Source organism: Fringilla coelebs (assembly GCF_963513975.1).
Source record: "Fringilla coelebs genome assembly, chromosome: 11".
Lineage (NCBI taxonomy): Eukaryota > Metazoa > Chordata > Aves > Passeriformes > Fringillidae > Fringilla > Fringilla coelebs.
The window spans coordinates 6,019,205-6,036,270 of NC_140037.1; the positions used below are offsets into that span (position 1 = coordinate 6,019,205).

Genomic DNA, 17,066 nt, shown 5'->3' on the forward strand with positions numbered 1-17,066 from the left:
CTTTTTCCTGTGTGGAATGAATCCATCCCACAGCACTGGAAGTGTGAATCAGTTCTGGTGTGGAAAGGTAACAGGAATAAATATCCAATCCAAGCAGTGATTCTAGACCTGCATTTCCCTTGCTGGGATGACCCTTTAGCCCCTAATGTGGGTGATAGTGTTTCTGGGGGTTGACAGGGACATGACAAGCCTTGATGGAACTTCCCCCACAGGTACAAGGATGGCAAACTGATCAAGGACAACCACACCTGCTATGAGCCAGATCCACTGAAATACAGACTGGGAATACGAGATGTGAGACCAAAACATGCTGGGAACTACACCATGGTCCTGAGCAACCCCAAATACGGCCTCTACAAGAACCTCACCATGCAGCTGGTGGTGACAGGTAAGGACCTGTTGTGTATAATTCCTTCTGCTGGGTTAGTTCTGCTATTTTGTGTGATCCTACTGCACCAGTCAGCAGGAATGGGTGGCACTTGCCAGGGTTTAGAACTGCCCAGAGATCACCTCTCCCTCAGGAACCACTCATTTCAGCTGCTCTGAGGAGTTGGTGTGACCCTGGGTCATGCAAGTCCCTTCCCCTGGGACACTGCACCTCCCACAGCCACAGCACTGTGTGCTGGGACAGTGGCTCCACACAGGGAGGTGGAAATGCCTGGAAAGGCCACAAACATCACATTTTTATAGGAGCTTGGGAAGATATTGAGTAGAGAGGTCTTAGAACTGGGGGCACAGTTTCCCAAGAGAAGGGCTGGAAGTTTTATCCCTTGAGATTTAAAAGCAGCTTGGGCAAAGCACTGGAGAACATCTGCTGGGACAGGAAGGGTCCCAGTGGGGCTGACGGAAGGAACTGGAGGAGCTGTCCTGGCTTTTATGTCTGTCCATCATCCTGCTCCAGATCCATTTTATAAATCTGTACTTTCTGTTCTGTCACTTCTCTGCTGACAGCATTTGAGGGACAAGTTCTTTTTCAGGGGAATTTGGAGAAAACTGTGCTGTGCACTGAAGAAGGTTCACTTGCCATAAAGGAAAAACAGATATTGGGAAGGTATTTATTAGCCTCCCTGGGTGGATAATGCAGGGCAGAGCCACATTGTCTCTTTGCACATCCACTGCCTCTTTTAATCCATTGAATTTGGCAACAGAGATTGAATTATGAGGCTAAGGAGGAGTTCAGCGAAAGTTAGCTCTGCTTTCTCTTTGTATTTTCCACTTGGGCAGTGAGTAGTTACTGAGACAGGTTTGCTGTCTTTTCTGTGGTGAATTCTTCTGTCCTTACCCTCTTTACACCTAAAACAATTCTCAGTTGTCCAATTTTTATATACTTATGTATTATTGCTTCCAGCAGTTGTGGTTTTCTCATTTTACCTTTCAGAAAGGAATAACATCTGAAAAATAGAGGACTTGTCACTTAGGTACATCTGACCTATTAAAAATGTTAAATAAGACATGATAGCTTAGAAACCTGAAATAAAACATAAGTTAATGTGATTTAGGAGAGGAGGGAGCCAAGAACATGCTCATGGTCAGGTCCTGCAGCTCAGCTGAGCAGGAGAAACGTGTTAAGCTGCATAATTTGTCCACTTGAGATTGTTTTTCCACACAATGGTTTTGCCTCTTCAGAGAACGGAAACGTTCAAAGGAAAAGAAAATGAAGAATGATAATAAACTATCTTGTCAAGGTAAATATTGGTGTTTGCGTGCACAAGGGAGCGTTTCCTCGAGGAGCTGCTGTTCCCCAAACAGGCAACCAAAAACAAACAGAGCCTTTTTCTGTCAGCAAGAGGCTATTTCAGGATCAAACCACTCCTGCACAAGCTTTTCATGTCCATGGTTTGTCCAAGCTTGGGGTATCCCATCCCTCACACAGGGCTGCTCATCCTCAGCCTTTCCAGGGGTCAGCCCAGCAAGGGCTTCAACAGTAATAGTTATTTAATTGCAACCCCCCCATCTCTCAAAGTCCAGCAGCTGCAGGGGTGTCCCCAACTCTCCCGTGGTGATGCACAGGAAAACCACAGAGCAAGTGTCCCTTTTCTGGTGACAGGAAGCCAGGGAATGAGAGCAGAACAAGGAAAGACCTGCCCAGGCTGCCGTGGGTGAAAGCTGAGGCTGCAGACAGGGAGGGTTTGCTTGGCTGCAGCAGGACTGGCACCCAGCACCCAGGGAATTCTGCCATCCCTGCCAGGCTCTTCCCTGCAGCACCCAGGGAATTCTCCCATCCCTGCAGCACCCAGGGAATCCTGCCATCCCTTCCAGGCTCTTCCTTGTAGCACCCAGGTAATTCTCCCATCCCTGCAGCACCCAGGGAATCCTTCCATCCCTTCCAGGCTCTTCCTTGTAGCACCCAAGGAATTTTGCCATCCCTGCAGCACCCAGGGAATCCTGCCATCCCTGCCAGGTTCCTCCCTGCAGCACCACCCTGATGTGCTCTGTGTGAAGCACTCAGCCCAGGAGAGACTGGTTTTACTGAGATTTGTGTGGGTAGAGCCCAAAAAGGGCAAAATGGGCTCTTGAAGCTGCTTCAAACTTTCCTTTCTCTTGTGCTTCCCATCAGAGGGCAGGGACAGCTTTTTCAGGAGCTGCTTTTTCAGATCTGGGATTTCCTTTTAAGTACACTCTGAAGCTCCAAACTGAAAGCAGATTGGAATTTTTCCCTTAACTCTCCACAAATAACCTGGCACTTTATCTCCAGCCATCATGACTGATACCTGGGTATCACACCTGAATAGATTAAATTGCTTGGAGTTTCAGAAGACTCTGAGACAAGAGAAGGAGACCAAAACACACTTTGTAGCCCCTTTCTGCAGGTATTATCTGAAAGAAACCACCTCTGAGCTGGAGGTGTGATTAATGTCTCTGCTCAGAACCAGAGGCAGCCTGCAATTACTGAAGATGGGATTTGAACACAGGGATTAGTGGAGCTGATGGAAAAATCCTCTTGGGCTTCAAGTGGACACAGTGGGTGGAGTATCAGTTTTGCATCATGTCTAAAAGGCGGAGCCTACACCTGATAAACCTCCTGCTGAGTAATAACCACATACCCTGAGAGTGAAGAGCAATTTCTGTTTGAGTAACAGCACTGCTCCCCAAATCCAGGGCCAGCCTTTCATTTCAGAGGTGAATCTAAGAAAGGGGGTGAGTTCTGATCCACCCTGTTGAAGAGAAGAGGGAAAATGATGTAAGCAGGCTTTGGAATGAGGAGAGAAATGCCATTTGAATGGTTTCTGTTGCTGCATGGGGACACTGCAGTGCAGAAATGATCAGTAATCACACAGCCCCCTCTTCTGAGAGTCTCTTCACAACAATCCATCCTTAGTGTGCCCCAGGTACCCAGCTGGCACTCAATGTGCTGTGACAAAGCCATCAGCTGCATTTTTGGGCTGGGTGCAGAGGAAGTTCAAAGTTAAAATTGTTGTGAATTGTTTTGCACAAACAAAGTATAAACAGCAGCAAGGCTCGACCCTCAGATTGCTCTGTATGAATTTTGGCAGTGTGTTTTATTCACTAATCATGGCAGCAGATGAGAACCCTTTAAGCAGGATGAGAACAAGATCAGAAGTGCCCTGCCTGAGCCCTGTGGGCAGTGTTTCTCCTGACCTGCACTGCTGCAGCTTTCCTTGGAGTCAGTGTTTAATTGGGAGAAATCCCAGAGTTCTGCCTCACTGTGGGCACAGGGTGTTTCACTCCATGGCAATGAGTCAAAGATTAGGAGCTATTTTCCCCAAAGTTCAATTTGGTCCCAAAACTGAGGAGTACCTGCAGAGGGATCAAGTGGAGAGGGAGCAAAATGGGCAAATAACTCCAGAGCTGCAGGGTGGGAGCTGAGAGAAAAAGGTCCTGCAAGGAACTGCCTGGCCTGGAGGAGAATCGTGCTGCTATTCCAAAAATGCCTCTGTAAGAAGTGGCTTAGCTGTGCCTCTGGTCACCCCTGCTCCCACTGCAGCTGGAATTTATTCTTGCAGGAGCACATATCTCTGTGTGGAGTCACCTTGGCTCCTTGTAGGACTCAGGTCCCCAGGAGGTAGCTGATTGCTTTTTCAAAACACTCCTTCTTTACATATTTACACATCAAACACTGTCCAAGAAATGGCGGGTTGCTGTGGTTTTGTTTTGTTTGATTAAATTCTTACTGAGAAAAGCTTCAAGAAAATAATGTCCTGAAGAATTTGGAAGGGAGGGAGCAAGGAGAAGGAACAATCCTAGCAAACAGCTGGTGGCTGAAAATCTGAGCCAGCCAAGGAGGAGAAATGTGGGAGAAAAGAGTTATTCCAGGCTGGAGTGCAAAGCAGTCTCAGAACAAAACATAAACAACGCCCTCAAATCTATTTCTGGGCAAGCAGACTGTGTTTCATCCTCACCCTTGTCCAACTCCTCTGCGTCCTTCAGGGCTCCTGCTGAGCCCTTTTGGAGCAGCCAGCGTGCTCTGGCCACCACCTAGGGAGTGAGGAGAGTACTGAAGCACGAGTTAATTCAGAAGTGGGATGAATAAGCTCCTTCACCACTTTGCCTTTCTTCTTTGTCCCAAAGTTTCTCTCTTGTGCTCCCTCAAGGCTCTTCCAGCAAATATAGCTGTGGGTTCCAGCTGCTCCAGCCAACTGAAGTTGCATTCCCTTGTAGAGTCCTTGATCCCCCAGGCTTGTGTTGTATCTGTAAGAAAAGCAGGATTAAGGGCTGGAAATAACCTCCACAGCAGGCAGCAGAAACTCAGGCTGCTGTGAATTCCCCCTCTCCAGGGAAGGACTGGAGTGAAAGGGGTGCAGGGTACTGGTCACACTTCAATTTGTTACCAGGCAGGAGCAGCTCCACAGCACTGAATGATGCACTCTGTAGTCAGGCCAACTCTTCATATTTTGGTTTAAAAATCAAAGGCAATTCTTTGCCTGACCTTCCTTGGCTTGCAAGGGATGAGTGGACATCAAAGGAGTCTCCAGTGATCTCCACAAAAGCCAAGAAATATGTGGTGGAGAACAAAACCCCATCACCTCCCCCAGAGCCAGAGCAGGGAGAGGGGAAGGGGCCTTGGGGATGAGGTGAATGCATCTGGGCTATGCCAGGGCAGAGGAAAATTGCTTTTAGGGTAGGGGATCTCAGCTGCAGCCAGTGCAGGACACAGGGGACATCCCACAGTCCCTTGTGTGTGGAAGGGTCACTGAAATCCCTGAGCTGAACACTGAGAAAGAATTTTTTTTTGGATTCTTAGTGAAATGCAGCTGATGTTCAGCTGAAGGACTGAGCCACACCAATGCTGTCCCTTCCCCAGAGTCCTGCCAGGGCTGGGTTTCCTTTGTGGAGCACATCCAGCTCCTGCCCATCTCCTCTGAGGATGAGCCACTCAGGAGAAGTCAAAACAGAAAATCGAATTTTCCACCTCCTGGGCCAGCCGAGCTAAACTAGAAATCCCCAGATAAAACCCATCCAGCCCCTGTTCCAATGTGTTTCCAAGGCCAAGGCTTTGCTTTCCTCCTGGGTTCTGGGAGCAGTGTCTGTAGCCCATGGATGCAGGACACAGTGCTGCAGTCCATGCTTCCAGCCTCAGTCATCAGGCACAGGCAGGAGAGAAACAACATTTTCTGGGGATTTATGAAAGAAAAATGCAGCAGCACAAGGAGGCTGCAGCAGCCCTTTCCTGCTCATTTTTGAACAAATCCTGAAGAGTTTTCTCCTGATATCATCCAAACCCTGCACACTTCCAGCTCCCAAGAGAAGCCCTGATGAAAAAGTCAGATGAGCTATTTTCATTTTGCTGGAAGTGGCCAAAGCAATTTTAGGAAGAGGAAGGTGGGGGCCTGCTGGAGCTTGCCAGAAGGATCTGAAGCATTCAAGTCACATCTTTGCAGCAGCAATCTTGGTCTGACAGCCCCTAAAACCCCCAGTGAGGGGGGAAATGGCAGCTGGGGCTTCCCATGCTGTCCCTCAGCCAACCTGCAGGTACATTAACTGATTTTTGGAAAGCAGGCAAAGGGGGCAGAGAGAAAAATCCTGGAAAACTGCCTACTCTGCTTAAAATGAGCAGCTCTTCATTATCCATTTCCTTCTGAGCTCTGTAAGAAATAAGATGGGGAGAGACAGATGAGAGAAACCCCTTTTTTGCCCCCCAAAGCTGCATTGAGGGTGAATGACAGCTCTGGGAGAGCACTGAGAAAAAGATTTCTTCCTGCTCAGGGAAGAGAGAGAGAGATCCAGAAGTGACACAGGTCAGAAAAACCCACTCTAAGTACAAGTCACCAGCTACCCAATTCCCACTAACACTGAATTTCTGAGATCATTTGTGTCATTCAATTGCCCAGACTCAGATGCCCCCTTCTTCCAGTAAGACCGCTAACTTCCCTGAGTTACTCCCTCCCTTAGCTCTAGCCCAGACATTAAACTGAGACCTGGCTGATCCTCCTCAGTCAATCCTGATTTATTTTTTTAAGTGGCATTTTTGAAATGTCTGTAACTAAATTCACAGTATGGATGCCTTTTGTTTCCATACCTCTAGGTGCTATTTTATTTCAATTAATGTGGCACTGCAAACCAAGCTGCACTGCCATTTTAACACCAAAATTCCCAGTGGGGAAGGTGAAATTCCCTGTGATTTTTCTCAATATTTGTTCTTCCAGGATCCAAGTGCCTGCTTCTCTCCCAGCCCTGGCATTCCCAGCCCATTCCAGAGGGCCACAGGGGAGCAGCTGGAGATGAGGCAGGGGCACAATCCTGTCCCTGATTCTGTTCCTGGCTGTGGTGTCTCACAGAGAGATTTTGGGCACAATTTTCAGCTGTTTCCTCTCAGATACCGTGGGGACAGGGCTGTGCACCCACCTGAGAGCAGCTCTGGGTGCAGGGCATGGGGGAAACAACAAGCCAGCAACAATCAACCCCAGCCAAAATCTGCCAGGCTCAAACACACTGCAGTGGTGAGCCTGAAACCAAAGTTGTGGTTTCAGGTCATTTCACCCAGTGTTTTTCTTTCTTTCCTTTTGATAAAAAGGAAAGGAAAGAAATGTGAAATGAACCCAGACAACTTTGTCATTTTGGGTTTTACTTCAGGGGAAATTTCACCCTTTCCCAGTCCAAGCCTGCACTAGCAAGTTCCCTCCCTACCTTACAGATTATTCACTTGCATTTCCATTAAGTACTGTGCACACATCTGATAAAAGGCTCCCAGGTGCAAATATTTTTTGGAAAACAGAAAAGATAAATGGAAAACAAGTTGCAGTTCCATCAAGGGTTTTAATGAAGCCCCCTGTCCAGCAAAGTACCTAAAGTTGAGATTAATGCTTCACTGGCCTCTCTATGTTATTTTAATGATGTGCTTAATGTGAAAAGATTTTCTGAAGCAGTTTAAATGGTAGTAGGGAAGGTGCATAAACAGCAGTTCAGTCAGAGGGCACTGAAAGGAATGCAAAGTTTCTCTAAAAAATGCAGAGAAACTTCCTCTGTGCTGTCCTCTATATTTGGATGCTCCTTTGGGTGACAGGTGTAGAACCCCTCATGGCAGCTGCAAGGAATTTAGGGAGAGAAGAGTCTTGCAGAGGGGTTCATGTCCTAATCCTTGTACATATTATCTGCTCCTAATGCCCCAAACTGGAGATAACAGCAGCGAGGAAGGTGAGATTTGCATAATGCTGATCAGTTCGAAACCTGCAGTAAGCAGAAGTGCTTTTTGATTGCATTTCCCAGTGCAGCAGCAGCCAAATCTTTAGTTATTCAGGTCAGCTCTCACAGCAGCAATTGCACCTCTGCAAGGCCAGCTGGGGATACAATCACACTTGGAGCCAGAGAGGACGAAAAGCCATTTCTTTGGATACATTTAAAGGCATCTGCACAGCCCTCCTTCCTCACACAGCCAGGGACCAGAAAGCTTTTAAGGTTTGTTTGGCTTCTGCTTGAGAGAGCTCAGCCTGGGGAGGGCCATGGTCAAGGGCTGGGAGGGGCTGGGGGAGCAGGTCCTGGGGAGGAGGTGTGGGAAGCCAGAGTGGGATAGAGAGGGAAGGAAGGGATGGAAAGAGCTGCTCTGGCAGTGCTGGCAGAGGGATTTGTACCCCCAGCCTGGCCCACACTGGTCACCAGCAGGGGTAAGGGTTTGTGCATAGCCCCTGTGCTGCCCAGTGAGCAAATGTGAGAAAGAGAAGCTCTGCCAGTGATGCCAGGCTTTGGGCTCAAAGCCCCTCAGCAGGCTGAAATGAGAGCCTGTCCACAGGGACACTGTGCAGGTGCCAGCCCTGAGGAACCAGCCAGTCTGAGCCAATCCAAAAGGTCAGGCCCACCACAGAAACCAGTTCTCTTCACAACTGTTAGCACAGATTAGATAGTGACTGTAGAATTCTGAAAATATGGTATGAGATTGGCAAGAATGCAGGTGCACCACAGCAGGGATTTTAACATTCCTTTTATACACTCTACATTACTACAAACCACCAGAAACAATGAAAGAATGTTTAAACTATTAAAATCAGGTTTCCATCAGCCATGGAGGCAACTGCTGTAAATAGGATTTGGCCCAGCAAGGGGAAGGGCAAAGCTCCAGCTGCCAGCAGGGGCACAGTCAGAGGTGAAATGGCCATGGCAGTAGGCAGGGGGTTGGCAAGGTTTCATCCCAGGAAATATCCCCCATAGGAGGACCCCACTTTCACCCCCTAAACCCTCAGTGCTCCAAGGCCAGCACCCTGCAGGGACAGGGGAGCACTGGGGCATGGGGAAGAGCCCTGTCCTGTACAGGTGGGCAGGGTCACCTGCAGGGCCCTGTCCCTGTCCTGTACAGATGGGTCACCTGCAGGGTCTGTTCCCATCCTGTACAGGTGGGCAGGGTCACCTGCAGGGCCCTGTGCCTGTCCTGTACAGATGGGTCACCTGCAGGACTGCCACCATCCTGTACAGGTGGGCAGGGTCACCTGCAGGGCCCTGTGCCTGTCCTGTACAGATGGGTCACCTGCAGGACTGCCACCATCCTGTACAGGTGGGCAGGGTCACCTGCAGGGCCCTGTGCCTGTCCTGTACAGATGGGTCACCTGCAGGACTGCCACCATCCTGTACAGGTGGGCAGGGTCACCTGCAGGACTGCCACCATCCTGTACAGGTGGGCAGGGTCACCTGCAGGACTGCCACCATCCTGTACAGGTGGGCAGGGTCACCTGCAGGACTGCCACCATCCTGTACAGGTGGGCAGGGTCACCTGCAGGGCCCTGTCCCTGTCCTCGACAGTTGAGCAGCATCACCTGCAGGGTGACACCACCTCCACCACCCCCTCTGCAGGTGAAGGGCACAGACACTTGGAAAAGTTCTCAGTCTCTGAATTTGTGCCCACAATCAGCCCCCACCCTGTGTTATGTGACAGAACAGATGGGGAGGCGTTTCCCCTCACACTTAAAAAAAATAATTGCTTGATCATAAATAATGATTATTTCAATTGATGAATCATTTGGACTCATTTTAGGTCTCAAGTCATATTTAATAGTGGTATAATTGTGGCATGAAGAATTCAGTCCTCACTCATGTATGTTCTTGTTAGAGTTGGAGCAAGTTAAAACATTATTTCTTTTTTAGAAGGACAAATTAAATGACAGTCAAGCAAGAATATAGAAAAACGTCCTGTTATTAAATGACTGTGATCAGTCCTTGTCTCCCCATTCTCTTTCTCACACACAAACACCAGTCCCCCTGCCCAAGCGTGTGAAGCTTTGTTTTTACAGCCCAAACAACAACACTTGAGTAACATTTCACACACCACTTGTGTAACCTTTCACACTGAACTTGGAGCCTTTCTGCAAGTGCAGTCACACTTGGGAGGTCAGGCCAGACATGTCGAGCACAGGATTTCAGATGAAAAGAGAAATGTCAGAGATAATAAAATATGTGCTTCCCCCTCCTGGGAGAATTTACAGAATTACTTTTATGATCAAAAATAATTTATTGATGGGAAGTGAGATGCTAGGTAAGGAAATTCACTGTTGGTCCCAATAGTTTGTCCTCTGAGTGTCTCAGGAATGTCCAAGCACGTGGAATCCTACAGCTCAGCTCAAGGGGAGCCACACCAAGCAGGGGCCAGCATTTGGGTTTCTCAGGGGAAATGTTAATCAGGACCTACTGAAGGTCCTTGAAACAGCCAGTGTTTTATGACAGGATGGAATATGACTGAACCTACTCCAGTCAATGCTTCCATGGGGTGGAGAAGGAAATACTGATGTGTTTTCAGGCACTGGTGAGGTCAGAAGATCTTTCAGAGCCTGACCATGAGAAATGCCAAGTGAGAGTCCCAACAAGACACGGGATCAGCCTGGTCAGTCCTCTCCTAAGAGGGCTGGAAGGCAAAAAACCCCTATTTTTAAAAAAAGAGGTAAAGGGCTCAAGATTGATGAGGTGGGCAATAGCTCATATTTACATATCTGGGGCCTCCCTGACAGCAGAAAAAATAAGTTAGCCCAAAAAATAGAAATCTAATCTACATTCACTTCCCAGCTTGTCAGAAGGCCTCGGTGCAGAGCAGCCCCTCTTGGCTGCACAGGGGTGTCCCACAGAGGGACCCCACCAATAAATCTGTTTGATTTCCTGTTATGAGAAGCAGACAAAGAGATATGGCCAGGGATGGGCAGAGCTGTCTGCACAAGGGAAGAGCCTGTGCTTCCACCCCAGACTCAAACCCACCCTGGCCGAGGTTAGTGAAAGTTCAGTTCACTTTGGGGCTTTTTTCCCGTTCTTTCTCCTTTCCGTGCCTTCCCGTGGGAGCTGCAAGGAGACAGGACAAAGCATTTCTTTCCTGCTGGCAACGAGCAGCCCTGAAAGTGTCACAAAAAGTTTGCTCTTGAGAGATTTCCAGTCTGAGGGTGTGATCTTGTGGCCCCTCCAGATGTGAGTAATGCCGTGACATTTTTAATGGCATTCACCGCGGCTGGTGAGAATTTCTTGGCATTTCTCTCCAAGTGTTTTCCCCACACCACTCCTTCCTCACTCTCTTCTCCCCTTCATCCAGTGCACATTACACACACACAGAAAAGGAAAGACTCCAGGTGAAAAAGATGTTTTTTTCCCAAAGCCCTGAGGACCTGGTGACTGCAGCTGCTTGAAAAGCTTCCTCTCAGGAAGGGACATCACCCCTCCAGTTACCTTTTGCCCACAGTCCAGGACTGATCCTGATCCTGCAGCCAAAATGTGACCAAGAGATGTTCCATGGCATGAATTTTCCAGAAGTTCAGCAGGTCCCCAACAACACTTGAAAGGGATTAGGATGAATGTGGTAGCATTGCAATGTGTTTGGTGAAATACCACAACCAACACCCTTGTTTCTGTGAAGGAATATTTTCAGAACTGCTGGGAATTCCCCAGAACATCAGGAGCCTCACTGGATCATCACTTTTCCCAACAGAATGTTTCAAAAGCTTTTATGCATGTAAATTTGCTCATTTGAATTTTGTGGGTTTTTTGTCTTTAGAGAGACCCAAGATCTATGAAAAGGAAACAGATTTTGATAAGGTTGTGAAGGTGGAATTGAGAAGCAAACATGAAATCCAGTGCACAGCAAGTGGGAATCCTGAGCCAAGGATTGAGTGGAAGTGGCAGCCCTGCAGCCTCACAGACACCCTGTAAGTGACTTCCCTGTGGATGAACATGCTCTTGAATTGTTGGGTATTTCCAGCCAGGTTTTCTTTCCACTCCATCCTAATTATCTGAGCTAAAATCACAAGCAGAGTGAAGATCTCCAGGGTTCTGAGCCCAGCTGGTGTCTGGCTGTGTTTGTGCACCTTGTGTATTACCTGAATTGTGTTAAATAAGTTTAAAGTGACTAAAGATCATTGAATTTTCCTTTACTTTGACCAGCAATGCCCCTCTGACTTTCCTTAGCCCTGCTGAATGCTGTGAATATTTGACAAAGGAAAACCAGCAGGATGTGTGGGCAGAGCTAACACACCTTTTGCCCTGCAAGAGCTTTTTCCAGACAAACCTGCTGAAGGCTTGGCTTCCTTAAATCCATATGGGATTCATGGCACTTCCTAAGGGCTCTCTTCACTCTGCATGCTGGGCTCAGGCTCCAGTGGCAGCCTCCTGTGGTGTCACTGAAGCTGAGAGAGGGAATTGTGTCTTACTGGGAACCCTTCTGTGCTGCAGGCTGAGGTGTGAACACGCAGCAAAGTCACTGGTTAAAGCTGCCAGAGAGGAAGGAGGCCAGGGAAAACCAGGATGCCTTTGGATATTTGCCTAAGGAGACATTCCCTTTGCTCCTGCAGCTCCCTGAGCAGAGGGGTCTGCAGAGAGAGGGCTGGGCTGATGCCCATTGCTTCCCTGGTTCCCCCTGGGCACATGCAGGAGCCAGGTCCTTCACAATTCTGACCACTTCAGCTCCTCCCTGCAGTGAGAGGGATGAAATGAGCTTTTCCACCCATTAAAAAAAATGAAGAGAGATCTAGAAAGCAAAGGAGAAAATTACTGGCTAGTGGATTGCTTATTTTCTCACTCATTCGTTGCTGTGAATGGCAAGCCATGAGACAGGAAAATCAGGGAGAATCCTTCCCCAGGATTTCTGTACAGCACAGGGATGTTGGGTGATCCAGCCTGAGCTTGGGAGTGTCCCTGTGTGTCTGCCCCAGGGAGGCATCCCCAGTTACTCTGCTCCTGGGGGAATAACCTCAGGGATTTGATGGCTTTGTGGGCACTGCAGGGCAGCAGGAGGCACAGGGCTCTGCTTGGGAGGGATTCAACGAGAGGAGGGTGGAAACACCACATGGAAACATGCACCAGCTTCTGCATCCTCTAGGAAAACCACAGAGTGACCCGAAATCTTTTCCAGACCTTTCAGTCCAGGGGGAGAGAATTGGCCATGAGTGCTGAATTCAGCCAGATCCAAACCAGTGACCTGGTGGCAAAGGACCTCACATAACCCTTGTTGCAGCTCTCTGGCTCTCTGATCTTATCAATTTAAATACAATTGCAGAGTGGCTCTACCTCTGCTGGCCCCAGGGGCAGCCTTATCTTGCTGCAGCAGAAGCTGGAGGAGGATTCCTGTGGGAAATGACACAGCCCCCATTTCCTTCTGTTGTCTGACTTCCTCTCTCTCTCTCTTTCTCTCCCCCCACTCTGCCTCAGCAGTGCCCTTTGAATCCCTGAGCACCAGCATTGTTCCTTAGAGCTGGGATGTGATTTTACTTCCTCTGAGCTTTTCCCCTTCATCCTCAGGACAGGATTGTGCCTTGCAGGAAGTCCCTCAAGATCTTCTAATTAGGCCCTTCTGAGAGCCTCAAACCCTCCCCTGGCCCAGGGTGTTGCCCCTGTGCTTTGTGTGGCTTTGGCAAAGGCATGGCTGATTTATGGAGGGATTTTCTGCAGCATCAGCCCTTGATCAGTGCCTGTAAAAGTCCATTTTGCCTCCTGAGACAAATGAGAAGAGCTGTGTCTCTGCTTAGTCTTACCAAGTTGAGGAAGATGGGACAGTTTTTTGCCCTGGATGGTGCAGCTGGACCTTCCCACATGATGTGTCCCACACTCTGCTCCTTGCCCATCTTCCAAAATGAAGACTGAAAAGTGTCTTCTGTGGAATGTGCAGCATTAAAGGGGCCTTCTTTATTTATTTATAAAGCATTTATCCATTCTACTCCCTCAGCCCACACTTCCTGTTGGAAGCTGAGCACAGGCAGACACTCAGCAACATCCACCTCCCCACAGTTTGGAGTGACTGGCATTTTGAATTTGGAAATATAACTTATATTAGCCAGATAAAACTCACATGATTTAATTAATTGCCCAGTAGTTTCCTTTTCTAATCTTTGCAAAGATTGGGAGGTTCATTGCTGGTCATGCATTGATTTTGTTTGCCTCTGTCAAGGTGCCTTGTAAATAATTTGGAGATGTTGTAAAGAAGGAATGGAGGAATTTCACAAAGATGTAACAGACTCCAGCAGCAACAATTCTTAGGAGTATTTAAGACCTAAGATTATTGTCTAGGATCAACATTTTCTCACTCCAGTACACCTCCCTGCTTACCTTGAACACCATCTCTGCTTTTCCACCTCCAGGTGCAATCCTGAGGGGCCAAAAGTTGTGGTTTCAGAGAACACAGTCATAGGAAACAAGATCAGGAGCATTGAGAACACCCCCATGAGGCAGGGGGATAAACTAAAGGTATGTGTGGGATGGGATGGCCTGGGGATGATGTCAGGGGATGCTCACCCCCAGCTCCTGGTTCCCAAGCTGCTGAGGGTTCTTTGCATGCTTGGAATTCCCCAGTGCTGGGATCATCCCAGATCTCTGCTGTTTACAAGTGCTGGGGTTTGGGAATGATGTCACCCACCCTATTTAAACTCTCTCAAGACTTCTGGGTCAAAACCTTCTGTGTCTCTCTCAGTCTTGAGAAAGTGTGAGAGTGGTTCAGTTCGAGGGGTGCTGTGATGTGAACGCCGATAAGGACTCTGAGTTCATGAAACACTTGGAGAGTTGTTGGTCCTGTCCCCCTTTGTCCTGCCCCCTTTGTCCTGCTCCCCTTTGTCCTGCCCCCCTTTGTCCTGTCCCCCTTTGTCCTGCCCCCTTTGTCCTGCCCCCCTTTGTCCTGTCCCCCTTTGTCCTGTCCCCCTTTGTCCTGCCCTGTTTCCTCCACTCCCAGCAGCAGGAGCTCACCAGGTGTGGTCACAGTGCCACAGGTGCCTGCTCTGATTTCCAGAGTGTGCAGCTCTCAGGTTGAAGCCACTTCCCTGGAACAATGAAGGAGGGAAAACCTTCCTTGGACACTTCCCTGCCTGCTCCTCCTTCCAACAGCCCTGGGATCACCCTGGCTGTGTGAGCTGCAGAGATCCCAGCAGGATTCCCTGTTCAGTGTCCCCAGGTGCCTGTGGTGACACTGGCTGATGTTCCACACATCCAGGCTGGGAATGTGCAGTGGATCTGGGGCCTCCTGGCTCTGCTGGGCTCTGGCTGGGATCACCTGCTGGACTTGCAGGGCTGCTGGCTGCAGGAGTGGGTTTGCAGCTCCAGGTTTGGAGGTGGATGTTCAGATGGTTCAGTGTCTGATCCTGCAGGGTGCTGGCTCCGGTCCTGGTTCACCTTTGAGCATGGGAGAATCCTTGAGTTAGTCCCGTGCTTAAAGTTAAGCACAAAGCTAAAGTGCTCTCCTGGACTGGCTCCAGACTAAATCAGCATCTGGCAGGATCAGTGCCTCAGCCATCTGCTCTTTCTCAGGAGACTTTCCAGTTCTAAACATAATCCAAACCAGAGCTCTGAAAACATGGACCTTGGGCTGGGAAGGAGAAAATCAGTGTTCGCCTCTCATTCCTGAGTTTTTCCATTGCTGGGGGATATTTATAAATTGGATTTATTTAGATGGCATAGTGCCCCTAAAGCTCTGGATTTAATGTATTCTTTAAGAATTTTACATCTTAGGTAAAAGCAATCCCCTAAAAGTGCTAATTATTTATAAAAATGGAGGTTGGTGACATTTACCTTCAAAGTTTCTTCTTTTTCTAAGACTTTTTGGTTGCTGCATGGGCTGACAAGAGCCTTGAGACTCTAAGAGCTACTGTTTCTCTCCATATATATTATATATATATAATCAGCTTTTACATATTTCATTATTAAAGTTAGGAGCTACATAATTTTACAATTTATAGTATATTCATTCTTTTTCTGCCTGGCTGAAAACACAGTCTGAGGTGCTTCCTATTAATTCTTATGTCCTGATTAAGATTTATTCAAATTAATATAACTAAATTATAGGAATCTCAGGTTTCACTCCCTGCTTACATTGCAGACAATTCCTCTCCTTCCCCCTTTCTGAAGTTCAAGACTGTGTTAATTGGAGTCTTTATATTAAAGAACATAATTTTTTTTTAAGTCTCTGAGGAAAAAGTCTTCAGACTTAGAGTTTTATCAGTTGTTATTCCCACCAGGAATGGAACAGACAGGAACAGCCCAACCCATTCCCACCATGTCCCAGCAAGTTTCACTTCACTTCACCTTCACTGACCAAGGAGATGAAAAAATAAAGATGCTGGAGTCTGAGCTTTCAGGAGCTGTGTTAGGAACCTGGGATTGGCTGAGGTTTTCCTGTGGGATTTGAGCTGTCCCATGAGCACTGGAGTCTTGGGCAGAAGGTGGAATTCAGCTGGGCTCTAGGATTTGTCAGCACCCAAGAATTCACTCTTGGAGCTGTGGCACTAAAAGCTGGTCCAGCCACATATGGAAACTTGCATTAACTGTTTAGAGCTGCTAAAAATATGGAATAACTCCCCTGGAATCACCAGATCCAGAAATTTGCCCAAAGCAAGCTGGCAGGGCAGCAAGCATGGGTCATTCCAGCAAACCCTGGTGCCCTTTGATCACATGAAGCTCTTCAGACATCTCCTGACAGAAGTGCCATGTAAAATTGAGCTCTCCTGTCATCATCCTCATCATGATTATTCCATGAGTATCCCACAGACAGAGAAGTGAATTTCACCTCCTCCTGCCTTCCTAAGCCTGAGTGTCTCTCCTGAGGAAAAGGTTATGGTTCAGGTAGTGATGCACTTCAGTGAAGTTTTGGTCAAACAGTGGTTGAGGCAGTTGCCCTGTGATAGTTTCATTTTCCCTTGGGTTTGGAGTCCACGTTGAACTTCTCACTTTGGGAGTTAAAGCACTGCATGGCTCCTCTGAATCTGCTTTTTCACACCAGGTGTAACACCCGTGACTGCAGGAACTGCCTGACTTTTCAAGTCACAAGGAGCTAGGTTGCTATTTTATTTTCTTTCCTGTTAGCAAAATAACAAACTGGCCTGAGCTTGGGACCAGCAGAAGGGAATAGCAAGACTCATGCATAATTCAGCTCTCTCTGGGGGGTTCTTTTCATCTCTTTTCTCCCTTTCATGTCTATATGAGAGTGGCCAGGCCACGTGGGTGTTTCTGCTGGTGAAATTTGCAACCACTCAAGAAAACTGACCCAAAAATGCCAAGTTTAGACCTCCTGAAGGAACAAAAAGTCTCCATTAGAGCAGTGGGATGTGTGTGGTGAGAAGTGTGTGAGCAGCTCAGCCAGGCTGTTCAGAGCTGTCACTTCCAGGAGCTTCTCCAGCCCTGTCACTCCAGGCTGTGCCAGGGAAGGGGACAGCACAGGGAGGGGGTTGGGACACAGC

At 48.1% G+C, this 17,066-nt stretch overlaps 1 protein-coding gene across 1 annotated transcript in view; it reads left to right on the forward strand.

The window, feature by feature from the left end:
- Nucleotides 1-17,066, forward strand: part of LOC311158021 (vascular endothelial growth factor receptor kdr-like) — a 126,447-nt gene that overhangs the window by 58,632 nt on the left and 50,749 nt on the right. Inside the window, exons 9-11 of the mRNA XM_084213122.1 lie at nt 213-388; nt 11,411-11,561; nt 13,986-14,091. Of these exons, the coding sequence (XP_084069248.1) occupies nt 213-388; nt 11,411-11,561; nt 13,986-14,091 (433 nt within the window). The remainder of the gene's footprint in view (nt 1-212; nt 389-11,410; nt 11,562-13,985; nt 14,092-17,066) is intronic.